General features: G+C 40.3%; 1 protein-coding gene across 45 annotated transcripts in view; it reads left to right on the top strand.

Moving 5' to 3' along the window:
• CDK12 (cyclin dependent kinase 12) overlaps positions 1-26,736 on the top strand; it is an 85,939-nt gene that overhangs the window by 18,701 nt on the left and 40,502 nt on the right. For 44 of the 45 annotated variants that reach the window (XM_084984557.1, XM_084984552.1, XM_084984544.1 and 41 more), the window contains exons 4-11: positions 474-613; positions 1,616-1,786; positions 6,991-7,180; positions 15,484-15,540; positions 16,748-16,849; positions 23,238-23,315; positions 24,661-24,777; positions 25,485-25,616. In XM_084984557.1, coding sequence (XP_084840683.1) covers positions 474-613; positions 1,616-1,786; positions 6,991-7,180; positions 15,484-15,540; positions 16,748-16,849; positions 23,238-23,315; positions 24,661-24,777; positions 25,485-25,616 — 987 coding nt within the window. Of the gene's footprint in view, positions 1-473; positions 614-1,615; positions 1,787-6,990; positions 7,181-15,483; positions 15,541-16,747; positions 16,850-23,237; positions 23,316-24,660; positions 24,778-25,484; positions 25,617-26,488; positions 26,549-26,736 lie in introns of those variants that run through there. The other variant, XM_084984561.1, reaches the window with a different exon arrangement.

Raw genomic sequence — 26,736 nt, 5'->3', positions numbered from 1 at the left:
TCTGGGGGTTCTGTCATGGCTCAGCAATAATGAACCCAACTGGTATCCAGGAGGACATGGATTCGATCCCTGGCTTCACTCAGTGGGTTAAGGATACAGCGTAGCCATGAGCTGTGATGTAGGTCACAAGTTTGGCTCAGATCTGGCATGGCTGTGGCTGTGGTACAGGCTCGCAGCTCCAGCTCTTATTCAACCCCTATCCTGGGAACTTCCATATGCTGTGGTGTGGCCCTAAAAAAAATAGTAATAATAATTCTGTTTTCTTCTTTGAATGCGCTTTTTTTTTTTTTTTTTTTGCTACACCCACTGCATGTGGAAGTTCCTGGGCCAGGGATGGAACCCATGCCACAGCAGCCCTCTGCAGTGACAATGCTGGGTCCTTCACCTGCTGCACCACAAGGGAACTCCTGAATACACTTAATTTTTAAAAATAACTTTTTTGTCTGTTTTTAATTTTGTTTCGCTCTTTTTAGAATTTGTTGTCCTCGTTACGGAGAAAGAAGACAAACAGAAAGTGACTGGGGGAAACGCTGTGTGGACAAGTTTGACATTATTGGGATTATTGGAGAGGGAACCTATGGCCAAGTATATAAAGCCAAGGACAAAGATACAGGTAAATGTTGCCACAGAATTCTTCATGTCAGAAGGTTAAAAATTTAGCAATATTGATGTCTTAAGTAGATTTTAGCAAAAGTAAATTTTGAGTTCTAATTTGGTCTCCAAAAGTTATTAAAAAGACTAAAATTTTCCAAAAGAATAGTATAATTATTACTGTCTAGGAAAACCTTTCTTCTGGTTGTTCTTTTGTAAATGTTTTATAGTCAAATTGCTGAGAATTTAATAAGAGAAGCTAAAAATAAAATGTATAAGTTGTTTTTTGGTAGAGGTTTGGTTCTTAAAGATAAAATGAAGTAGTTGAATTATTGCTATGTTTTAATAATCCAAAATTTTTAGGCCTAACCAAATATTGAATTAAAATTTTAAAGTCTTGGAGTTTCCGTCGTGGCTCAGTGGTTAATGAATCTGACTAAGAACCATGAGGTTTCGGGTTCGATCTCTGGCCTTGCTCAGTGGGTTAAAGATCCAGCCTTGCTGTGAGCTGTGTAGGTTGCAGACGAGGCTCGGATCCCATGTTGCTGTGGTTGTGGTATAGGCCGGTGGCTACAGCTCCGATTAGACCCCTAGCCTGGGAATCTTCATATGCCGCGGGAACAGACCTAGAAAAAGCAAAAAGGCAAAAAAAAAAAAAAAAAAAAAAAAAAAAAATTTAAAGTCTTAAAAAATCAAAGAAAGTGAACATGGTTTTGTCTGTTTTTTTTTTGTTTTTTGTTTTTTGCAGCACTGGTGGCATTAGATGTTGTTGGGCCAAGGGATCAAATCTGGCCGCAGCTGCCACCTGAGCCGCCATGGAGACAACACCAGATCTTTAACCTACTGCACCACAGTGGGAATTCCTGAGATTTTTTATTTTAAAAACAATAGAAAAGCATCTGGCATGTAGCATTTAAATAGGCCTTTAGTCCGTCTCTCACAGCTAGAGCTTATTTTAGGTGGTTCATGATGGTGGCTAAGAAATGCTAATTGATAATATAACAGTTTGAATTTGTTGTGGCAGGAGAGCTAGTAGCTCTGAAGAAGGTGAGACTGGACAATGAAAAAGAGGGCTTCCCAATCACAGCCATTCGTGAGATCAAAATCCTTCGCCAGCTAATCCACCGAAGTGTTGTTAACATGAAGGAAATTGTCACAGATAAGCAAGATGCACTGGACTTCAAGAAGGACAAAGGTACTAAATAGAATCACATTTCTACAGAGTAGATTGGTATATCTTATTTTCCTTTCTTAGCTTCTTTGCTTGTTGGCAGTTTTTAACAGATTGTACTAAAATCCAGTTTATTTCTTTAATCCACATCAGAATTAAGATGTTAACAGATTCCTTTTGTGCTGAACAGTGCTTGTTTTATAAAATGCCCATTTTCCATCATTTTACTCCTAAACTTTTAGAAGTCATTGTAAGTCATTAAAATCTAATCTAATTATTAAAATTAGAGTCTGTTATAATACCTAGTAAGGCCAGCACGTAAGCAATATAAGGTTTTCCTCTTATGTTTTTTTAAAATGGTTGCACCTGCAGCATATGGAAGTTCCCGGGCCAGGGATTGAATCTGAGCCATACCAGCTATCTACACTGCAGCTGGGGCAACACTGGATCCTTTAACCCATTTCACGGGGGCAGGGATTGAACCCCCCACCTCTGCAGAGACTTGAGCCGCTATAGTCAGTCAGATTCCTAATCCACTGTGCCACAGCAGGAACTCCAACCGATGTTGTGAAGTTTTTTTCCCCAAAAAATTGTAATGACAATAATGGAAATTGAAGATCAGGTTTGATAGTTACTCTCATTTTTACATCATTTTTTCATTTACATGTATTTGTATTTTTACATAGTTTCTACTCATATGGTTTGGAATCCAAAGCAGGTATTTCTAAAATAACCTTCTTAGGTCACATAGTGATTTGTTTTCCTGGATTTCTAAGTTTTATCTCTGTTTAGGGGATAAAATTGTTCATTCATTTTTTTCTATACTTATGTTTGAAATTGCCTCTTTTTGACACCCAGTCTACTTTTTTTTTTTTTTTTTTGTCTTTTTTGCTATTTCTTTGGGCCGCTTCCACGGCACATGGAGGTTCCCAGGCTAGGGGTCTAATCGGAGCTGTAGCCACCGGCCTACTCCAGAGCCACAGCAACGCGGGATCCGAGCCGCATCTGCAACCTACACCACAGCTCACGGCAACGCTGGATCGTTAACCCACTGAGCAAGGGCAGGGACCGAACCTGCAACCTCATGGTTCCTAGTCAGATTCGTTAACCACTGCGCCACGACGGGAACTCCCCAGCCTACTTTTATTAAAATAAATCTGAAAGTTTATAGATGGGCAGCTGTGAAAAGAAGGCATCTTTTTTTTTTGGTCTTTTCTAGTGCTGCACCAGCAGCATATGGAGGTTCCCAGGCTAGGGGTCGAATCAGAGCTGTAGCCGTAGGCCTACGCCACAGCCACAGCAATGTGGGATCCGAGCCGTATCTTCGACCTAAACCACAGCTCACAGCAACGCTGGATCCTTAACGCACTGAGTGAGACCAGGGATGGAACCTGCAACCTCATGGTTCCTAGTTGGATTCGTTAACCACCGAGCCACAACGGGAACTCCAAGAAGGCATCTTTGAATATAGTCTGGAATGTTAAGACAGAATATGATTGAAATTAGGAAGGTAATGAATAGAGTTAAGCTGAACTTCTTTACAAAGCCTTGATAATATTAGCATTAGGAGATTAGTACCTCTTCAGTCTGGGGGAAGTAGTTTTAAAGAAAATAAAAAATTCTGCATAGATGGATTTATCAAAATTAGACTGAAATAGAATTAAGGATACCAGGTATATTTTTAACTTCTGATTATAAAAATAATACAGTGAATAGCTGATTTTTGTAAGGCAACCCAAAAAAATGTTCATTGAATGCTGAGAGGTTCTTGCTTTTTATCCATACCATTCTGTAGGTACTATTTAAATAATTTACCATGTGCTTTGTAAATGCTTTTTTAAAAAAATCATAAAATAATGAATAAATGAATGGACATCATACATGCCCACTGTGGAAAAATTGAAAATATAGAGGAATAAGAAAAAGAGGAGTTCTCTTCATTCCTAAGCAGGTTAAGAACCTGACATAGTGTCCATGAGTTTGATCCCTGGCCTCGCTCAGTGGGTTAAGGATCTGGCATTGCCACAAGCTGAGCCATGGTCTGCAGATGTGGCTTTGACCCCTAGCCAGGGAACTTCCAGTTGCTGCAGGTGCAGCCTTAAAAAAAAAAAAAAAAAGAAAAGAAAAGAAAAAAAAGTAAAAGAAAACAGCAGTCTCTTCTCTCCCCTTCCCTCCCAGTGTACACCACAGACAGAAAATCACTTTAGTGTTAGCATTTTGTCATATTTCTTTCTGGTTATTTATATTGTATTTATTTTAATGTAACTGAGATCAAGGTGTATTTAGTGTTTGATAACTTGTCATAAGCAATTTCATGTATCATTAATATGTTTTAATGATTGCACATAAAGACAGATCCATGTTTATTTCACCAGTCCTTGTTGAGCAATTAGTTGGCCAGTTAAAAAAATATAATAGCACTGCATTGAACATCTTTGTACGTAAATCTTTGCATTTTTAATTTATTTCTTAATATAGTTTTCAAGAAGTAGAATTCATCTGGTGAAGGGAATTTTCATATTTAATGTTAGATAGCTTTTAAAAAAGGTAGTGATGATCTATGTCCCACCAGTGAATCCCATCCCACTTTATTCTCCCTAATGCTCTTTATCTTTTTAAAACCTTGTCACCTTATCTGATAAGTGAAGTATGAATGATACTATTTTGGATTGCATTCCTTTTATTAATTATACATTTTTTCCCCATGTTTGTAAGTTTACTTACTTTCTCTTTTTTCTTTTTTTTTTTTCTTTTTTGGCTGTCCCTTGGCATATGGAGTTCCCAGGCCAGGGAGCAAATCCAAGCTGCAGTTGCAGTCTCTGCAGCAGCTGCAGCAGTGCTGGATCCTTTAACCCATTGTGCCAGGCTGGGGATCGAACTACATCGAGGCACTGCAGAGATGCCACTGATTCCATTGCACCATGGCAGGAACTCCTATTATCTCTTTTTCGAGCTGTCTCTTTATGTCCTTTATTTACTCATCTTTAACAGTATTAGTGTTTTCTTCTAATTTGTATGAGGTCTTAGCTAAAGCTAAGACACTCCTTCACTCCTTTTTTTTTTTTTTTTTTGTCTTTTTGTCTTTTTGCCTTTTCTAGGGCCGCACCAGCAGCATATGGAGGTTTCCCAGGCTAGGGGTCGAATTGGAACAGTAGCTGCCGGCCTACACCACAGCCACAGCAACGCCGGATCCAAGCCATGTCCGTGACCTACACCACAGCTCACGGCAACACTGGATCCTTAATGCACTGAGCAAGGCCAGGGATCGAACCCGTAACCTCATGGTTCCTAGTCGGATTCGTTAACCGCTGAGGCACAATGGGAACTCCTAAGACATTCCTTTAATGCAGTGGGTTCTTAAGTTTTGGGGGGTCATGGCCCTTTTAAAATATCTTATGGATCCATTCTTCAAAAAAATACATTTAAAATGTGTACACTTGTGTTTAAAATGTTGTGTGCTCTTTCAGAGAGTTCAGAGTCCTTAAAGTCTATCCAGTAGACTAAGAATCCTTGCCTTTATGATACTGAGAGAAGAATTTTGTATGGGAAGGATCATTATCTAACTTAGGTCTAGTATCTCTTCTATTCTTTTTCTTTCTTTTTTTTTTTGGCCATGCTTGTGGCATGCAGAAGTCCTCAGGGCAGGGGTCAAAACTACCATAGCAGTGGCAACGCCAGATCCTTTAACCATTAGGCCACCAGGGAACTCCTAGGTCTAGTATTTCTTATTTGCCTCTATTATGCACTGTGCCAAAAGTGGAAAGATACTGTGAATTTCAAGTCTTTTACAATTCTCTTAGCCTTTTTTCTACTTTTAAATTTAGGGAGAAGTTTGTGGCACAGTGGGAATGAATCCAACTAATATCCATGAGGGTACAGATTTGATCCCTGCCCTCACTCAGTGGGTTAAGGATCCAGCATTGCTGTGAGCTGTGGTATAGGTCTTTGCTGTGCTTGGATCCCACATTGCTGTGGCTGTGGTGTGGGCTGGCAGCTGCGGCTTCAGTTTGACCCCCTAGCCATTAGGAAGTTGAATTAGATGGTTTTTTTTTGCTTTTTTGGTCCCACCTATGGCCTGCCAAAGTTCCAGGCTAGGGATTGAACCTGTGCTACAGCAGTGACAGTGCTGCCAGATATTTAACTGCTAGGCCACTAGGGAACTCCTTGATTCTTTTTTTTTTTTTTTTTTTTTTTCCCCCTTTTTTGGACGCCCTGAGGCATACAGAGTTCCCCAGGCCAGGGGTCAAATCCGAGCTGCAGTTACAACCTGTAGCTAAGCTACAGCAGTGCTGAATGCTTAACCCACTGTTCAGGGCCTAGGATTGTCCCAGCACTCTGGAGACACTGATCCTGTTGAGCCACAGCGGGAACTCCGGAACTCCTCAGTTCCTATGTACTATAAATTTTGTTAATAATTTATAATATATGTACCCCTGGCCTTTTTTTTTTTTTTTTTTTTTTTTCTTTTTAGGGTTGCATTTGAGGCATATGGACGTTCCCAGGCTGCGGGTCGAATAGGAGCTATGGCTGCTGGCGTACACCACACCCGCAGCAATTCGGAATCAAAGGTGCATCCTCATGGATGCTAGTCAGATTTGTTTTCTGCTGCGTCACAGCAGGAACTCCCACCCCGACATATTATGTGCATGCTATTAACTAGGGTAAAGACTTCCACAAAAATAGTCTTAGTGTGTAACAAGTAGGCATGGTATTGTGTCACAAATAAAACTTTATTTACAGCAGTAGACTAACTGGATTTGGCCCAAGGGATCTCTAATTTGCCAACACATTAGATCACAAAAAGACTAGTTGTTACACAACATAATTGGGGCAGTTGTCCCACCTCAACTAGTAAGTAGTCCAAAGAACATTGGACTGTGAGTCAGAGGATTAATTACAATGGTAGTTCTGTTATTTATTATTAGAATGGGCAAATTGTTCAGCTGCTTGAGTTTCAGTTTCTTCATGTTTAAAATTAAGTGATTTTGAAGTTCTCTTGTTGCACAGTTGGCTAAGGAGTCAGCATTGTCACTGCAGTGACTTTGGCTTGGTTTTGATCCCTGGCCTGGGAACTTCCACGTGCCATGGGCGAGGCCAAGAAGAAAAAAAAAAATTAAATGTTTTTTCCAGAGAGCTTATGGTCAACTCCAGAATTATATTAAAATTTGAAGCATTGTGATTTTAGCATCCTTTTTCTCGTTTTTAATATTTTCTTTCATCTTATGTAGGAGCCTTTTACCTTGTGTTTGAGTATATGGACCATGACTTAATGGGACTGTTGGAATCTGGTTTGGTGCACTTTTCTGAGGACCATATCAAGTCATTCATGAAACAGCTGATGGAAGGATTGGATTACTGTCACAAAAAGAATTTCCTGCATCGGGATATTAAGTGTTCTAACATTTTGCTGAACAACAGGTAACATAGAAACCATATGAAGCATTTTCTTTTGACCCCCTTAGTTTTAGCTAGTTAATTGTGTTTTAGGTAGACCCAATAATGCAGTATTTTACATTTACATATGTCTGATGTCTGTACCTTAGGAACAACTTGTGATAGGGGTACTCGATTGTTGTTGTTGTTTTGCTTTTTAGGACTGCACCCACGGCATATGGAAGTTCCCACGCTAGAGGATGAAATGGAGCTACAGCTGCCAGCCTACACAACAGCCACATTAACGCAGGATCTGAACTGTGTCCGTGACCTACACCACAGCTCACAGATGGCAGTGCCAGATCCTTAACCCACTGAGGGAGGCCAGGGATCAAACCCACATCATCATGGATACTAGTCTAGTTTGTTACTGCTGAGCCACGACAGGAACTCCTGTGATGGGGTACTCTGATCAGCAGAGTCTCCACACTCAGTGTTGGTAAGGGAACTAAGAGGTAGGATTGTAAAGGTTTTTTTGAATTGCAAATATTTTAGGGACTCACTTACATCCTACAGGAATATTTAAAGAGCTTTTGCCATAGTTAGTAAATCATACTTTTGTGGGGAGTTCCGCTGTGGCACAGTGGGCAACGAATCTGATTACAGGTGGCTTGGGTTGCCACAGAGGTGCAGGTTCCATTCCCTGCTCGGTGCAGGAGGTTAAAGTATCTGATTGCCACAGCTGCAGCTTGGATTCAACTCCTGACCTGGGGACTTCCATATGCTGTGGCTCAGTAATAAAACAACAACAACAACAATAATAGTAATACTTTTGTTGTTCTAGGAAAATTCAAGCACACATTGAATTCTTTTTTTTTTTTTCTCCGTCTTTTTGTCTTTTTGCCATTTCTTGGGCCACTGCTGCAGCATATGGAGGTTCCCAGACTAGGGGTTGAATCAGAGCTGTAGCTGCTGGTCTACACCAGAGCCACAGCAACGCGGGATCCGAGCCGCGTCTGCAACCTACACCACAGCTCACGGCAATGCCGGGTCCTTAACCCACTGAGGAAGGGCAGGGATCGAACCCGCAACCTCATGGTTCCTAGTCGGATTCGTTACCCACTGAGCCACGACGGGAACTCCCACATGGAATTCTTAATGAAATTCTTCTTTGTTTAGTGGAGAGAAATATGCCTGTTCTTTTAGCAGCTCTTGAGACTTTTTCAGTTATTGAATTTTAGAGTAAACACAGGTGTAGTTGGTGACTGACCTTTCTGCGCAGAACTTACTCCCAGTTTTTAATAGTATAGACGGAAAGGAATTTGGTGAAAAACAGTGCTAATTCTTCAGAAGTTTTTATAATCTGCTTTCTTCCTCTCTTTTTGCCTAAATTGTGATGGTGATATCAGTTATACTGTTGACACTAGTCTTTGTAATAGCCCTGCCTATTGAAGAATAAAAAGCAAGTCTTGTACCATTGAAATAAGGTCAGTGTTTGTTTCTGTAGGTAATTTGGCTATTTATAGCCATCTTTGTCTGATGCACCCATTTTAAAAAACATTTCTGTTCAGTTCTATTTAACAAACATCATTTAGATAAGAATATGGAGTAATTGTGACTTATTTCCTGTCTCCAACAGGGATAACCAATTCTGTAGGGTTACCCAGGACTATCTTGATTTTTAAAAAGTCCTGCATGGGATGGTTGGTCCCTCGAGAGTTCAGAGTTTTATTTAGAAAGCTAAGCAAATAAATTGCTCAATTCAATAAACATTTATTAAGCCTTTTTTTCTTCTCTTGAATTCGGGAGCATCTGGGAAGATGCATTCCTTTTTTTTTTTTGTTTGTGTGTTTGTCTTTTTAGGGCCACACTCAGCATATGGAGGTTCCCAGGCTAGGGTCCACTGGCCTACACCAGAGCCACAGCAACATGGGATCCAAGCTGTGTCTATGACCTAAACCACAGCTCATGGCAATGCCAGATCCTTAACCCAATGAACAAGGCCAGGGATCAAACTGAGCCACTATAGGAACTCCTCCTGGGAAGATGCAGTCTTGAGGAATGCATAAAATTTTATCATAAAGACCAACAACATAGGGTTACATTTCTAGACAAAAGAGATTGTTTGTACAAAAGCATATAAATGTGAAAATAATATAGCATGTTATGTTTGGAAAACTGTAAATAAGTCAATATTGCTAAGGTAAGAAAAGTGAAGTACGTAATATCAAGAGATAAAGCTGGACAGTTGCAAGGAGCCAATTTAAAGGTCTTATATATCTTGCCAAGAAGCTTAAATTGCAAGCCATTGAAGGGTGCTGGTTTGGTTAATTTTTTGTTTTTAAATTATACAATTAATGCTTTATTTCAAATTTTATACCTATGTATTTGTACCTTTATGAGACAAAACATTTTATATATATGTAAATATACATATACGTACACATGTATGTATGTGTATATACATAGCCGTTTTTTAGGGCTGAACCCACGGCATATGGCAGTTCCTAGGTTAGAGGTCGAGTTGGAGCTGTAGCTGCTGGCCTACGCCACGGCAACAGCAATGCGGTATCTGATTGGAGCTGCCTCTGTGAGCTATACACCACAGCTTGCAGCAACGCTGGATCCTTAACCCACTGAGCGAGGCCAGGGATTGAACCGATTGAACCCGAGTCCTCATGGACCCTAGTTGAATTTGTTAACTGCTGAGCAAAATGGAAAATCCCACAAACTGTGATATTGAAAGATCATTCCTGGAGTTCCTGCTGTGGTTCAGTGGCATCAGCAGCGATGGAATGCAGGCAGGTTTGATCCCTGGCCTGGCACAGTGGATTAAGGATCTGGCATTGTGCAGCTGCAATGTAGGTCGCAACTGTAGCTTGGATCTGATCCTTGGCCTGGGAAGACGTATGCTCGAGGTGGGGGTCGGGGGGAAATGCCCAAAAAGAGAAAAAAAGATTATTCATTCCTTTCTGTCACTATTCCTGTGACCCACAATGGGCTTGGTTAATCTGTATCCCAGTAATGATGCTTCAAAAACTTGGAGTTCCCGCCATGGCGCAGCGGAAACGAACCTGACTAGGAACCATGAGGTTGCAGGTTTGATCCCTGGCCTCGCTCAGTGGGTCAAGGCTCTGCCGTTGCTGTGAGCCATGGTGTAGCTCACAGACGCAACTCGGATCTGGTGTTGCTGTGGCTGTGGTGTAGGCCGGCAGCTACAGCTCCAGTTAGACCCCTAGCCTGGGAACCTTCATATGCCTTGGGTGCAGCCCTAAAAAAGAATAAAAACTTGACGATGATGGCTATCATCTTGCAGCTTTTTAGACTAGAGTGTTAATATGCTTTCCTCTGTTCCTTTTGCTTCTCAGGGATTGTGTCAGGCCAGGGAGTAACTGCAGTCCTTTCTTTTGGCCCAGACCCTTCTCTGTCCCTGACTTCACATATTGAGGAAGCTGATGAGGTTCTAGACTAAACTGAATTTCCTTCTCAGGTTGCTAAGCAGGATGCAAGAGTCTCATGGTCTAGTCTGATCCACACAGCCTCTACTCTGGCCCATTTAGTTCTGTCTGCAGAGACTTCTGGGTGAGATGGCCTAGAGAGAATGGTAAGGAGTCCTCAGCTGGACAGGGATGAGAAAGCAATTGATGAGAGAGGGAAAACAGTAGGATTGGGCTCCATGGTGTTTATTTTATCTTAATTACACAAGTATAATTGAGACCAAATCATTTTAGATACAGGAGAGACACAGTCTGCGTTTTAAAAAAGTCACTGAACGCTCACTATATGAAGTGTGGACTAGAGGCAGGGAGACCTGTGCTTGAACCAAGGCATAACTAGTTGAGATGGACAGAAATAACTTGGTAGATCAGTAGCCTTTGGTGAGTGAATGAATGGTAGGGAATAAATCAAAGTACTTAAAGATAACTCACAGATTTCTGACTTGAGAAAATAGATAGGTGACAAAGTGGTCAATATAGGGAATACAGAGGTAGAGCACGGTGGTTGGGGAAAAGAGTTAAATCCCTTTCAGATATATCTGCTATATATCCAGGGTAGTGACATCAAATAGGCACATGGGAGTTCCAAGCTAGCAGTGTAGATTCAGGAGTTACCAAGCATAGAAAAGAGGTGAGAAGATGGAACCTAGAGACTGGTCAGACGAATAGAAATAAGGAAATATGAATGCAAAATAGGCAGGTTTAAGAAATGTGTGATCATGGATATCAGATGATGCAGACAGTTTTTTTGTTTGTTTTTGTTTTTAATCTTCTTAGGGCTGCACTTGAGGCATATGAAAGTTCTCAAGCTATGGGTCAAATCAGAGCTATAGTCACCGGCCTTTGTTACAGTCACAGCAACTTGGAATCTGAGCTGCATCTGCGACCTACACCACATCTCACAGCAATGCCAGATCCTTTAACCCACTGATTGAGGCCAGGGATTGAACCCACATCCTCATGGATGCTAATCAGGTTCGTCACTGCTGAGCCACAATGGGAACTTGTGCAGAAAGATTTTAAGACCCAAGCGGAGAATCTGAAAATTAAGAGACCAGTGGTGACAGTGAGGGTAAGTGAGTGGGTAGCACGATTGATGGGAAGGTGATTGTAGGTGTGACTTTAATTATTTTGTTTTTATTAAGAATGTAGAGGTTTAAGCATTTTTTATTGTGAAGGGGAAATTGAAGATTCAGGAAAGAACCAAAGTAATTTAAAAGAACAAAGTTTTAGTAGCTCCCACTGTGGCACAGTGGGTTAATTATCTGGCTTCTCTTCTGTGGATGTTCGATCCCTGGCCTGGTGCAGTGGGTTAAGGCTCCGACATTGCCACAGCTGTGGTGTAGATCACAGATGTGGTTTGGATGTGATACCTGGCCCGAGAACTTCGATATGTTCCATATGTGACAGAAAAAGGATTGAATAAAAAAAAAAAAACCAAAAACCCGAAAAGGAGCAATATTCGGGAGGAGATGGGGTCAAGGCAACAGGTGGTAGTACTGATTATCTTTGAACAAGAAGAGGTTAACAGTTTTTCTGTATGTGAAGGAAGAAAGCCAATAGCTGCAAAGAAGTTCATAGGTAAAAGAATGTGAAATAGCTCCTACTTGATGACTTCTATTTCCAGTGAAGAAAGTTTTTTTACTGAGAGGAGGGGATAAATTAGGAAATACACTAGGTGCTGGTGATGTTTAGGTCTAGCCAAGTTTTCCATATCCGTATATCTATTTCCATTTTAACTTTCAGTCTTACCTTAGTAGGACTTGGCCTTGAGTCTTTGGGATCAAAGGATGCCAAAAAAAATTTTTTAATTAATATGCCACACCCTCAGCATATGGAGGTTCCCAGGCTAGGAGTCCAGTCAGAGTTACAGCTGCCAGCCTATGCCACAGCCACAGCAACACCATATCTGAGCTGTGTCTGCAACCTACACCACAGCTCACTGCAATGCTGGATCCTTAACTCACTGAGCGAGGCCAGGGATTGAATCTGCAACCTCATTATTCCTAGTTGGATTTGTTTCTGCTGCAACACAATGGGAACTCCTAAATTTCTTTTATTATAGTTGATTTACAGTGTTCTGTCAATTTCTGCTGTAAGGATGCCAAGAAATTTAAGGAACTCTTTGTCTCAATATAGGGCTTAGGTCAGCTGTTGCTTTCCTTTTGCTTTTTTTAGAATTTGCTTATTAATGAAACTTGTAATGAGGCGTGGGACAGGAAGGAAAGGTGCCATCTTAATCTTTATTAGGAATGGTAAAGATTGATTTAATGTAAAATTTTGTTGGTGGTAGTTACCTTGTTTTGATATTCTGTCCCATTGCTCAGACTTTGAGGAGCACCTTCTAGGATAGTCTTTTTGCCCCTTCTGTTTCACCTTTCTGTCAGATCTGAGCTATTGGACACCTGTGATATTCCTAGTCCCTTAAAAAAAAGGTGAACTAGCTTTTTGTTCCCCAAGAGGTAACACAAGCTGTAAATGAGAATAAATAGGCTCCACAGGAATATAGATAGATATGTTTAATCCAAAATGTTTTTTAAATTGTTTCTTAACATTTTGTGTTGCATTTTATTAAAATATTACCTGAGTTCCTCTGTGGCTCAGCAGGTTATGGATCCGGCATTGTCACTTATTCGGGTTGGGTCACTTCTGTGGCTTGTGTTCAGTTCTTGGCCCAGGAACTTCCACATGCCATGCTCAAGGCCAAAATGAAAATATATATATATTATTTGACATCAGTGTCAAAGACATAATACTTAGAGTGAAACGTGGCTGTGATCCCTTCCAGGGAGTAGTTCTAAGGTCACCACCATTGGCATCACCTGTGGGCTTGTTAGAAATGCTAATTCATGAACCATGAGCTACTGAGTCAGCATCTCTGAGAATGGAGCCCAGGAAATACTTACATGATTTCTCGGTGATTCCTATTTCAGGAATCACCTTTAAGGTGATTGAGAACCCCTTTAAGGTCATGGTTGTATAATTTTATGGTATAGGAGAACCCCTTTAAGGTCATGGTGGTATAATTTTATGGTAGAGGAGAACCCCTTTAAGGTCAGGGTTGTATAATTTTATGGTATAGGAAATAATGGCAGTATGTTGATAGAAGGGGTCACATTCATCAAAAAAATTGTTCAGATCAAAGGTATGTTCTCTGTTTGAAAACATAGGTTCGGAGTTCCCCTCGTGCCTCAGTTGTTAACAAACCTGACAATATCCATGAGGATTCGGGTTTGATCCCTGGCCTTGATCAGTTTTTTTTGCTTGTTTGTTTGTTTTGTCTTTTTGCCATTTCTTGGGCTGCTCCCGCAGCATATGAAGGTTCCCAGGCTAGGGGTCTAATCAGAGCTGTAGCCACCGGCCTACACCAGAGCCACAGCAACATGGGATCCGAGCCGAGTCTGCAACCTACACCACAGCTCACGGCAACGCCGGATCTTTAACCCACTGAGCAAGGCCTGGGACCGAACCTGCAACCTCATGGTTCCTAGTCAGATTCGTTAACCACTGCGCCACGACGGGAACTCCCCTGGCCTTGATCAGTGGGTTTAGGATCCAGCGTTACCATAAGCTGTGGTGCAGGTTGTAGGCATAGCTTGGATCCCACATTGCTGTAGCTGTGGTGTAGGCCAGTGGCTACAGCTCTGATTTGACCCCAAGTGTGGGAACCTCCATATGCCATATATATTTTTTTTTTCTAGCCATAGTATTGTTGTGGTTTTACTTTTTGTTGTGGCAGATGTCAAATTTTAAGAAATTGAGACATGAATATAACTAAAAATACATAGTTAACATTTTACTCTATTTTCTTCCTATTTTTCTGCCTGACTTAAAGTAAATCACAGACATCATCATTATGCTTGACCCTAAAATCCCTCAGATTAATTATTACCTATTATATTCATACAGTCCATATTTTGTGTTTTTTCACTTATTTCAAAAATAGGAGTTCCTATTGACAGACATTGTAAATCAACTATGATAAGAAAATATCTTTAAAAAAATAGGAGTTCCTGGAGTTCCTCTGCTGTGCAGTAGATTAAAGTTCCGTTGTTGTCATTGCAGTGGTTTGGGTTGCTGCTGTGGCACAGATTTGATCCCTGGTCTTGAGAACTTCCACCTGCTACAGGCGAGGCCCAAAAAAAAAATCTCTTGTATAGCTAATTTGTTCAAACCAGAATCAGTCAAAGATTATGAATTGGATTTAATTGTTAGGCCTCTTAAAGCTCTCTTAATCTAGAACAGCACATTCCTTTTTTCCCCAAGAGTAGGTATTTAATCTAGCATTTTCTAGCCACTGTTGTTTACCAAAAAATAAAAGAAATATTTAGTTAAGGAGTCAAATCCAAAGATACAGTAGCAGTAAGAAAAAAACCCAAAAAAACAAAAAAATGCCTAGAGCTTTATATAGTAGAGTAGTCAAAAGAGGCTTAATTTCAAATAAAAGGAGAGTGACCATTAAGAGTAAAACTAGGGGAGTTCCTGTTGTGACTCAGTGGAAACTAACCTGACTAGTATCCACGGGATGCTGACCTCGCTTAGTGGGTCTGGCATTGCCGTGAGCTGTGGTGTAGATCACAGACGAGGATTGGATCTGGTATTGCTGTGGCTATGGTGTAGGCTGGCAGCTGCAGTTCCAATTCAACCTCTAGCCTGGAAACTTCCATATGCCACAAGTGTGGCCCTAAAAAGCAAAAAAAAAAAAAAAGAAAAGAAAAAGGAGTAGAACTGAAAGAAGAGAGGTTAAATTCAATTTTGTAATTCCTTTAACTCCTAAATTAGCACTTGACTTTAGATATAATTGGGAGGCTGTTGCTGTTACTTATGAAGATAATTACTTTTGTTTTACAGTGGGCAGATCAAACTAGCAGATTTTGGACTTGCTCGGCTCTATAATTCTGAAGAGAGGTGAGTCATTTCTCAAAATTGCATGTGGGAAATAAGAATCTTTTTTATTCTTTTTTCTTTTTTGGCTGCTCCACAGCATATGACGTTCCTGGGCCAGGGATCAGATCTGAGCTACAGTTATGACCTATGCCAAAGCTGCAGCAATGCCATATCCTTTAACCCGTTGTGCGAGCTGGGGATTAAACCTGAATCCTGGTGCTGCAGAGATGCTGGTGATCTTGTTGTGCCACAGTGGGAACTCCTTCTTTATCCTTTTATTTTTTTTTTCTTTAGGGCCGTGCAAGCCGCATACGGAGGTTCCCATAGGGTCAAATGGGAGCTGTAGCTGTCAGCCTATGCCATAGCCACAGCAGTGTGGGATCAGAGCCACATCTGTGATTTACACCACAGCCCACAGCAATGCTGGATCCCTGACCCACTGAGTGAGCCCAAGGATTGAAGCCGCATCCTCTTGGGTACTAGTCAGATTCTTTTCTGTTGCACCACACCAGGAACTCCCACCACCTAGATTTAAATAGTAAATTCAATCTAAATTCTTATATCTACCTTAGACTGAAGTAAATCAACCCAAGCTGGAATGCAAATTATTTCTTTATCACCTACTTCTGTCTTGTTTACTTTTTTTTTTCTTCTGTCTTTTTGCCTCTTCTAGGGCCGCTCCCACGGCATATGGAGGTTCCCAGGCTAGGGACTGAATCCGAGCTGTAGCCACCGGCCTACACCACAGCTCACAGCAACGCTGGATTCCTAACCCACTGAGCAAGGCCAGAGACTGAACCCGCAACCTCATGGTTCCTAGTCGGATTCGTTAACCATTGCGCCACAACGGGAACTCCATGTCTTGTTTACTTTTGAACTTTTAGGTTGCTAAGGAGCTGTTTAGATGATCTCCAGTTGGCAGCTATTTTTTATTTTTCATTTTTTTTTAAATTTTACGGCCATATCTGAGGCATGTGGAAGTTCCTGGGCCAGGGATTTAATCCAAGCCACAGCTGTGACAACACTGGATCTGGATCCTTTAACCCACTCTGCTGGGTGGGGGATTGAACTGCACCTCCGTAGTGACCTGAGCCTCTGCATTTGGAGTCTTAACCCAGTGTGCCGTGGCAGGAACTCTGGCAGCTATTGTAATGTGCATTGAATTGTACAAATGTTTGTCATCGGAGGACATTGTAAATTTACTTCATGGTTGTGTTTTACATTTCAGTCGTCCTTATACAAACAAAGTCATTACTCTGTGGTACCGACCTCCAGAACTTCTGCTGGGAGAAGAGCGTTATACACCAGCAATAGATGTTTGGAGCTGTGGGTAAGGCTGTTTTCACCTTTTCTTTTGTTTGTAACTCACATACCGTTGAACTTGTATCCTGTTTTATCTCTTCTTTAGCTTTTTGTAGCTCTTTTTTAAGTTCAAAAGTATAGGGATAAACTTTTAGCCAGATTTCAAAGGAATCTATTGAATATTTCTCAATATCAGACATATACTTGTCTTTTTTTTTTTTTTTTTTTTTTTTTTTTTTTTTTTTTTGTCTTTTGTCTATTGTCTTTTTGTTGTTGTTGTTGTTGTTGTTATTGTTGCTATTTCTTGGGCCGCTCCCGCGGCATATGGAGGTTCCCAGGCTAGGGGTTGAATCGGAGCTGTAGCCACCGGCCTACGCCAGGGCCACAGCAACACGGGATCCGAGCCGCGTCTGCAACCTACACCACAGCTCACGGCAACGCCGGATCGTTAACCCACTGAGCAAGGGCAGGGATCGAACCCGCCACCTCATGGTTCCTAGTCGGATTCGTTAACCACTGCGCCACGACGGGAACTCCTCTTTTTTTTTTTTAACATCTCCCCAATAGTCTTTTTATTCCCTCTTTTTTTTTTTTTTTTTTTTTTTTAGCTTAGTTGGATCCAAATATATTCAAAAAAGGTCCATAGATTGCAGTTGATTATCTCAAATCTTTTAAGTACAGATTCTCCCTCTCTCGCTCTTGGTTCTTCTCCCCTTTTACAATCTTTTAGAAAAAAATTGGGTCATTTGTCCTATAGAACTTCCCACAGACTGGATTTTGCTGATCGCATCCTCATGATGATTTTCTAGCATGGTTCCCTGTTCTTTTTATTTCCTATAAATTGTAGAGAATTCAGGTTTGATTCCCAGCCACTCACTGACACTGAAACTACTTTACAGGTGGTTTTGAGTACTTCTGACAGATTCTATAGTCACTTGCAATCAAAACTGGGAGTAGGAAGTAGTGGGAGCCTCTGCCCAGAATATAGGCAATAACTGAATGCATTATTTGTAGAGAATTTAAAAACAAATGAAACAATCTATTAAAAATTAGTGTGCTTTTTATTTATTAAAAAATTATTTTATTTTATTTTGCTTTTTGCTTTTTAGGGCCTTATCCGTGACATGTAGAAGCTCCCAGGTTAGGGGTCAAATTGGAGCTGCAGCTGCCGGCCTATGCCACAGCCATAGCAGTGTGGGATCTGAGCCTTGTCTGTGACCTACACTGCAGCTCACAGCAACACCAGATCCTTAATCCACTGAGCGAGGCCAGGGGTCAAACCTGCATCCTTGTGGATACTAGTTGGGTTCCTTACCGATGTGCCACAATGGGAACTCCCAGCATGCTTTTTATTAAAAAAATTTTTTTGTTATCATCTTATAGGCAGTTCTAATCATTTTACATCTTTACAGGCAGTACTAATAATAAAATATGCACCCCTATTGGAGCAGATTTACACACACACTGTTTTACATAATTATGATCGTCTCATTTTGAAATATTATCTAGTAGTGATCCATGTCCATCCATTCATTTGTTGTTCTGTGATATGATATTCTAATCATATCATTTTTTCTTAGAAGAAATATAACTTGTCTATTTAGGTAACCCTAGGTATAACTGATAGAGAAAAGTTTTAATTCTTTCATTTACTGGTTTTCAAAGTGATAGGGTGGCTATTATCATCCAAAGATGACCAAGGAGAAGTTATTTTGGGTTCATTTTTTAGTTTCATTTATGAACTCAGGATTTAAAAATATTTGGTGTGTTTTAATCCTTTATAGTTATCAATCCTTATTCCTCTTCAAACTGTGCAGTCTTTTTTTTTTTTGGTCTTTTGTCATTTTAGGGCCACACCCACAGTATATGGAGGTTCCCAGGCTAGGGGTCCCATTGGAGCTGTAGCTGCTGACCTACGCCACAGCAACGCTGGATCTGGCTGTGTCTGTGATCTTCACCACAGCTCACGGCAACACTGGATCCTTAACCCACTGAGCGAGGCCAGGGATCAAAGCTGAAACCTCACGATGGTTCCTTGTCGAATTTGTTTCTGCTTAGCCACGACAGGAACTCCTTTTTTTTTTTTTTTTTTTTTTTTTTTTTTGTAGTCTTTGACCAGTGGGAATTTACTCATGTTATTTCTTGGGACTTTTTGACACAACCATAGTAGTCTTTGGTAACCTTCATTGTTTTTCTGGTTCCAAGGCTCATCCTTTTCTTTTCTTTTTTTTTTTTTTTTTTTTTTTTTGCTATTTCTTGGGCCGCTCCCGTGGCACATGGAGGTTCCCAGGCTAGGGGTCTAATCGGAGCCGTAGCCACCAGCCTACGCCAGAGCCACAGCAACGCAGGATTTGAGCCGCATCTGCAACCTATACCACAGCACACAGCAACGCCAGATCGTTAACCCACTGAGCAAGGGCAGGGACCGAACCTGCAACCTCATGGTTCCTAGTCAGATTCGTTAACCACTGCGCCACGACGGGAACTCCCCAAGGCTCATCCTTTTCAGTTCCTGCCTCAGAACCTGGAATTGGCCATTTCTCTAATGCATCTTAGTTCCTTTTAGTAGAAAATTAGAGACCACAATTTTTATGTTAGAGGCATAGACGTTTTAAATGGATCATGGTAATTATTTCTTAATGCTGTATGATTTATCTGTATACACTGACCTTGCTCTCCATACTTCAGGATTGTGATACACATACTTACCAGGGGAACATATCACTTTTCCCCATTCTTTCTCTTCTCTGTTAATGTCATTCTTTAAAAGGAGCACTATAGGATTTTATTTCAAAATTCAAAAAGATGATGGAGAAAGAGAACATAATTTCTGTAGTAGCATAACCAATTCAAATGAAGCTTCAGTTAAATTTTACTGACTCAAGCTGGGCGTGTTTGTGTTCTGGACTATTTGCTTTAACAGTATTAGCATTTAAATTGTCACAACCAGGCTCTAAAGTTAACGCCCCATTAAGATGCACAGGGCAAGTTCATAGCTCTGTTGGTACTATTTCAGTCTGTGCAACCTGCCACCTCAGTGCAGTAGCAAAATGTTGATTACATAATGACATATTCCCCACCAAAGGACTGGAAACTGAAATAAAAGAAAATGCAAAAACATAATTGAAAATTAGAACTATAGAAAATTATACTTTCTTTAAAGCTTAGTGACTCATTGAATTGAGATTTTGCCTGATTTTGATGTGCACTTACTACTTTGGTGATTGGTGGTATCGCTGAAGATATTTTTTGTAGGATATTCTTTTTTTTTTTTTTTTTTTTTTTCTTCTTTTTGCCATTTCTTGGGCTGCTCCCGTGGCATATGGAGGTTCCCAGGCTAGGAGTCTAATCGGAGTTGTAGCCACCAGCCTATGCCAGAGCCACAGCAACGCGGGATCCAAGCCACATCTGCAGCCTACATCACAGCTCACGGCAACGCTGGATCCATAACCCACTGAGTGAGGCCAGGGATTGAACCTGCAACCTCATGGTTCCTAGTCGGATTCATTAGCCACTGAGCCACAGCGGGAACTCCTGTAGGATGTTCTTGACACAGTTGATGGAGCAGTCAGTTTGAAAATCAGGGAAGAAAGACTAGTACAATAAATTATACCCAGAGTCTGAAAACTCACCGGGGTTTGTTTTTTCTGCATTTTATTTTCCAGTTGTGATAACACTGAATTTGGAATTTAATTTGGCAGTTAATATTAGAAATAGGATTAAATTTTACTTCTACTTTTCTATCTCTGGATAAGGTTTGAGAGAAAATTAAAAATTGTTATTTGAGATTAACATTAGTATTCCAAAAGAAAGGTACTAGCAACTTTAAAAGCTAGCTTTGTTTTGCTTTCTCAAGTATTGTCAAGCTGAAGAATTTTAGGTTTACAGAGGTCATGGCTCTGTATCTACAGGGATATTGGTTCCAGGACCCCTACATCTAAAATCTGAGGATGCTAAAGTCCATTATATGACGATGTAGTGTTTGCATATAACCTACACATACCCTCACACACATCCTCTGGTATGCTTTCAATTATCTCTGATTACTTATACCTAATACAGTGTAAATGCTATATAAATAGTTGTAAATACAATGTAAATGCTTTGTAAATAGTTGCTAGCATGGCAAATGTAAGTTTTCTTTTTGAAACTTTCTGGAATTTTTTTTTCTGAATATTTTCAATCTGTGTGATACGGAACCTAAAGGTATGGAGAGCTGACTGTAAACATTGGTCTTAGGACTTTTCGTAAATAAATGTCATATAAATAAGTAAATGAATGTCATTTCAAAGCACAGGCCAGAAAAGATTTTTTTTTTTTGTCTTTTTAGGGCCACACTTGAGGCATATGGAAGTTCCCAGGCTAGGGATCGAATCAGAGTGGTAGCTGCTGACCTACACTATAGCCACAGCAACTCGGAATCCAAGCTGCTGCTGGGACCTATACCACAGCTCATGGCAACGCTGGATCCTTAACCCCCTCATGGTAATGAAACTAGTCGGGTTCATTACCGCTGAGCCACGTTGGGAACTCCCAGAGATTAATTGTTCATCATTTTTTCTTTCCCCACTTTTTAAAGAATAAAATATTTTAGTCATATAAAAAGTATAGAATATTCGTGTAATTTCTTCATGTTTTACTTTGAAACAATTCCAAGTGTATACAAAAGGTACCAGACTAGTACAAAGAACTTAAATATACCCTTTATCCAGATTCACTAATTTTTTAAAAAATCTTTCAATCGAGGTTTATAATAAACTGCATATGTTTAAAGTGTATAATTTAAATTTTGACGTATTGTATATGCCATTGAAACCATCACCACAACCAAGATAATGGTCACCTCCAAAATTGTCCATGTGCTCCTTTGTAGTCCTCTCCTGTCCACACCATCCCATTCCCAGGCAACCACTGTTCTGCTCACTATAGATTCATTTTCATTTCTAGGATTTTATGTAAATGGAATCATACTGTATATGATGATTTTTTTTCCCTCTGACATCTTTTACTCAGCTTAATTATTTTGAGATCATTCATGTTAGAATCACTAATTTTTAACATCTTGCCACATTTGCTTTTATATTCACATGTTTGTTTTTTTTTAAGTATAGTTGGTTTATGGTGTTAATTTCAGGTGTACAATGTAGTGATTCAAATTTTTATAGATTCTATTCATCTAAAGTTATTACAAAGTATTGACTATATTCCTGGTGCTGTACAGTGTATCCTTGTGATTATTTATTTTATGCTTAGTAATTTATACCTCTTAATCCCTTAACCTGTCTGTGTCTTGCCCTCCCCCACTTCCCTGTCCAAATAGAAACCATTATTTTTTTCCTCTATGAGTCTGTCTCTGTTTTGCTGTATTCATTCATATTATTTTTTAGAATCTACCTATAAGTGGTAACATACACGTATTTGTCTTTCACTCTCTGACTTACTTCACTAAGCATGTAATACCTTCTAGGTCCATCCATGTTGTTGCAAATGGCAGAATTTCATTTTTTTATTTTATAAGTGTTCTTTTTAAGGTGTTATATTTGTACTTAAATGAACGTTGTTTACCTTCTTATTGATAATGTTAATTTTGGTCACTTGGTTAAGATGTTGTCTTTTCCCCAATAAATAGTTACCAGTTTTCCTTTTGTAATTAATAAGTAATTTGTGGAGAGATACTTGGAAACTATGTAAACATGTCAATGTAGGTTTTTTTGTGGGTGGTTTTGTTTTTTTTTTGTTTTTTTTGTTTTTTTTGTTTTTTTTTTTTGACTGCATCTGTGGCATGTGGAAGTTACAGGGCCAGAGGTCAAAACCCTGCCACAATAGTGACCCAGGACTGCTGCAGCCAGATACTTAACCCACTGTGTCACAGGGAAACTGTCAATATAGTTTTGAAAGGCCTTTTTGAGATGTTAAAGGTGTTTGAACAATATAGATTTGAAAGTCCTATTGTGACTGATCCTGGCTGATGACGCTAAACTTCCTTTACAGATATAGTGCCAAGAGGGCTATAGTATAGTGCATTTTCTACAGAGCAGATGAATGAAAAAAGCTAATACTCTTTTTACTGGAACTGCTGAACATCTTTGTGAAATTGAAGAGTGGATTTTTATAGTGTTTAGTTATTTCCTTAATTTACAGTGGGATTTATAGAAAAGGACTCTTGACTCCTTATCTCTGATTATAGACTGTCCTTTATGGGTGGCAAAAGTTTGATCTACTGGCAAATCTAAATCCTTTATAGTGTTTTACTGCAAGAGTTTCTTTTATGAAACTCAGGCCCTGAGTTTTGGAGCTTAATTACAACATGGTATATCAGATGCAGCCCGATAATACTACTATAAAAGTTTATTGAGACATACTTTAAGTAGACTCCAGAGATTTCTCTCCTGACCTCTCAGTTTTACTCTTTCTAGATGCATCCTTGGGGAACTGTTCACAAAGAAGCCTATTTTTCAAGCCAATCTGGAACTGGCTCAGCTAGAACTGATCAGGTACAGCTGTGCATGTGCTCTGAGTAGCCCAGATGTGATAGGTAATCTCATCCTCTAACACTTTTCAGTCATTCTACTAAACGATTTTATGCTCCTTATGTCCAAGTAAGTTTCTTTTCACTCATTCAGGTTCACTGTATATTTTGTCATGGATTGTATATGGAAAGAGGTCGTATTCTACCTACTTCTTACATCTTTCTTTGCATAGTTTTTATTAGTTCTTCATATAAATGCATGCCATTTACAAGTAGCTGTTCCATTCTTACTTAAGTAGGATTAAGATCAACTTTATTCAGCAAACATTTTTTGAACCTGTTCTCTAACAAGTTCCTTTCTCTGTTAAACTTCAGATTTCAGAGATAAATAAGATAGGTCCCTGATTTCAGAGAGCTCAGAGCTTATAAAGTGATATAACATGTATACAGATACTTAAAAAAGAGAGCCTATAAATAGAGAATTTTGTGAGGTTCTGTGTTGGGATGGAATTTGGGTGGGGTTTGAGGGGTTTTTCTTTTTTTTTTTTTTTTTTTTTTTTTTTCCCCAGTAGGGTTGCAGGGGATAAATAAAAGACTTATATAGACTCTTATATAGACTTTGTTTTTGTTTTTTGTTTTTTGGGTTTTTTTTTTTTTTTTTTTTTGCTTTTTGGGGCCACTCCCGAGGCATATGGAGGTTTTCCAGGCTAGGGGTCGAATTGGAGCTACAGCTGCTGGCCTACGCCACAGCCATAGCAACACAGGATCCAAGCTGAGTCTTCGACCTATACCACAGCTTACGGCAATGCCAGATCCTTAACCCCACTGAGTGAGGCCAGGGATCAAACCTTCGTCCTCCTGAATGCTAGTCAGATTCTTTAACCACTGTGAGCCACAATGGGAACTACTAATGCAGACTTTTTTTAAGGTGGCGTTTAACTTATGGTTATTGGGTAAACTCAGTTTTCCAGCAAAATTCCAATCATAGGCTCTCTTCTGTCAGTTTTCCTTTTTAGGGACATTATAGGACCAGCTCAGCTCTTTGAAATTGGTTCTAACTGAACAGAACAAAATTGGTAACTAAAATCTGTGTGGATGATGATAAACATGCTTTACAAAACCAAATATGTGTATCATCTTGGACTGTTGTGGCAGTATTTTCTCTTCACTGTCTTGTAACCAGTCTTTCTGTCCTATTTCTTCTGTCCTTAAAGCAGTGAGGTCAGGCTTTACCTTTCTGCATGCCTTTTAATTTAATAAGCCAAGATCCCCCAGACCTCAGGAGGTAATAAGTTCTGCTTCCAGAATCTCCAGAATTTATGACACTGACTCACTCACTTCCTTGTTCTTGCTTTTTGCTTTGTTTTCAGTCGACTCTGTGGTAGCCCTTGTCCAGCTGTGTGGCCTGATGTTATCAAGCTGCCCTATTTCAATACAATGAAACCGAAGAAGCAGTATAGAAGGCGCCTACGAGAAGAATTCTCTTTGTGAGCTTGACCTATATGTATATCTAGTTTCTGTGTTTGGCTGTTGTTTGGTCTTGGCCTTTTCCTATCCTGGGGAGTTACTGTTGTCCCAATTATTATGGCAAAATATCATAGGAAAACATTTTATTTTTGAGCAGTGTGAGTTTTATCATAGCCCTTTTAGAGTTTTCTCATACGAAGGCTTCAGATGATAGAAAACCATTTTATTTTGAACAGTATGTAAGTTTTCTCATGGTCCTTTTGATTTTTCTAAGACAAAAAGAGAATGAAAGTTCTGGCTTGATGTTTTCTACCTGTATTATTGTATTTCTTGAATCCTGTGTGAGAAGCAGATTTGCTTGCTTGTTTAGCCAGGTTCCAGCTCCCTTCCCATAGTTTTAAATGGAGTTGGAAATTCAGAGGCCTTTGACACAAGGTTGCATGTTTAAGAACCGTGGGGTTGGAGTTCCTGCTGTGGCACAATGGGATTGACAATGTCTTAGGAGCACTGGGATGCCGGGTCAGTCTCCATCCCAGCACAGTGGTTAAGGATCCAGCATTGCCACAGCTGCAGCTTAGGTTGTGACTTCGGCTTGGGTCTGATCCCTGGCCTGGGAACTCCATATACCTTGAGGTGGCCGAAAGTGAAAGGAAGAAAGAGAAAAAAAAAAAGAACTGTGGGGTCATTGTGGGTCATTGTGAACTTGTTTCTCTCTTCCTTTCCACAGCATTCCTTCAGCAGCACTTGATTTACTGGACCACATGCTGACACTAGATCCTAGCAAACGTTGTACAGCTGAACAGACCCTACAGAGTGACTTCCTTAAAGATGTCGAGCTCAGCAAAATGGATCCTCCAGAGTAAGTGCTGGACCTTAAACCATGTAGGCCTCAGGAGATGAGAAACTCAAAATAATAGGTTTTTGGTTTCTTAACTCTTAGATGCCTTTTTTTTTTAATGTATTTTTTAATTAAAGTGTAGTTGATTTACAATTTTGTGCCAGTTTCTGCCGTATAGCAAAGTGACCCAGTGATACAACACTCGCACACTTTTTTTTTTGGCTGCCCCACGGCATATGGAGTTGCTGGGCCAGGGATAAAATCTGAGGCCACAGCTGCAACTTCAGCATAGCTGCAGCGATGCTGAATCCTTAACCCACTGCCAGGCCAGGGATCACACCTTTGTCCCAGTGCTCCCAGGATGCTGTTGATCCCATTTCGCTACAGCGCCACAGCAGGAACTCCCACACTCTTTTATTATATTCTTTTCCATCATGGTCTATCCCAGTAATAGTTGTGTTTTTTTTGTCTTTGTGTCTTTTTAGGGCCACACCCATGGCATAGGGAGGTTCCCCGGCTAGGGATCTGATGGAAGCTGTTGCTGCCAGCCTATGCCAGAGCCACAGCAACACCAGATCCTAGCTTCGTCTGCAACCTACACGACAGCTCACGGCAACGCCAGATCCTTAACCCACTGAGCAGGGCCAGGGATCAAACCTACAACCTCATGGTTCCTAGTCGGATTTGTTTCTGCTGCGCCAAGATGGGAACTCCTAGTTTTTTTTAAAAAAAAGGAACTGCAGTGGCGTTCCCATCGTGGTGCAGTGGGTAAAAATGATCTGCCATTGCCACAGCTGTGGTGAGGGTCACAACTATGGCTCAGGTCTGATCCCCGGACCAGGAACTATATGCTGCAGGGCGACCAAAAATGGGGTGGGGGGGAAGTTTATTGCTTTTTTTTTTTTTTTTTTTTAGGGCTACACTAAAGGCATATGGAAATTCCCAGGCTAGGAGTCCAATTGGAGCTGCAGCTACCAGCCACAGCCACAGCAATGCAGTATCCCAGCCACGTCTGCAACCTACGCCACAGCTTATGGCACTTAACCCACAAGTAAGGCCAGGAATTGAGCCTGCATCCTCATGGATACAAGTCTGATTTGATGGGAACTGCCGAGCCACAATAGGAACTCCTGCGATTTTT

The sequence above is a fragment of the Sus scrofa genome, chromosome 12 (genome assembly GCF_054392235.1).
Source record: "Sus scrofa isolate SSC_HxYL_T2T_F1_AM1 chromosome 12, Sscrofa_HxYL_maternal_Yorkshire_Landrace_v2.0, whole genome shotgun sequence".
In the NCBI taxonomy this organism is placed as follows: domain Eukaryota; kingdom Metazoa; phylum Chordata; class Mammalia; order Artiodactyla; family Suidae; genus Sus; species Sus scrofa.
This window is presented reverse-complemented; position numbering and strand designations above follow the sequence as displayed.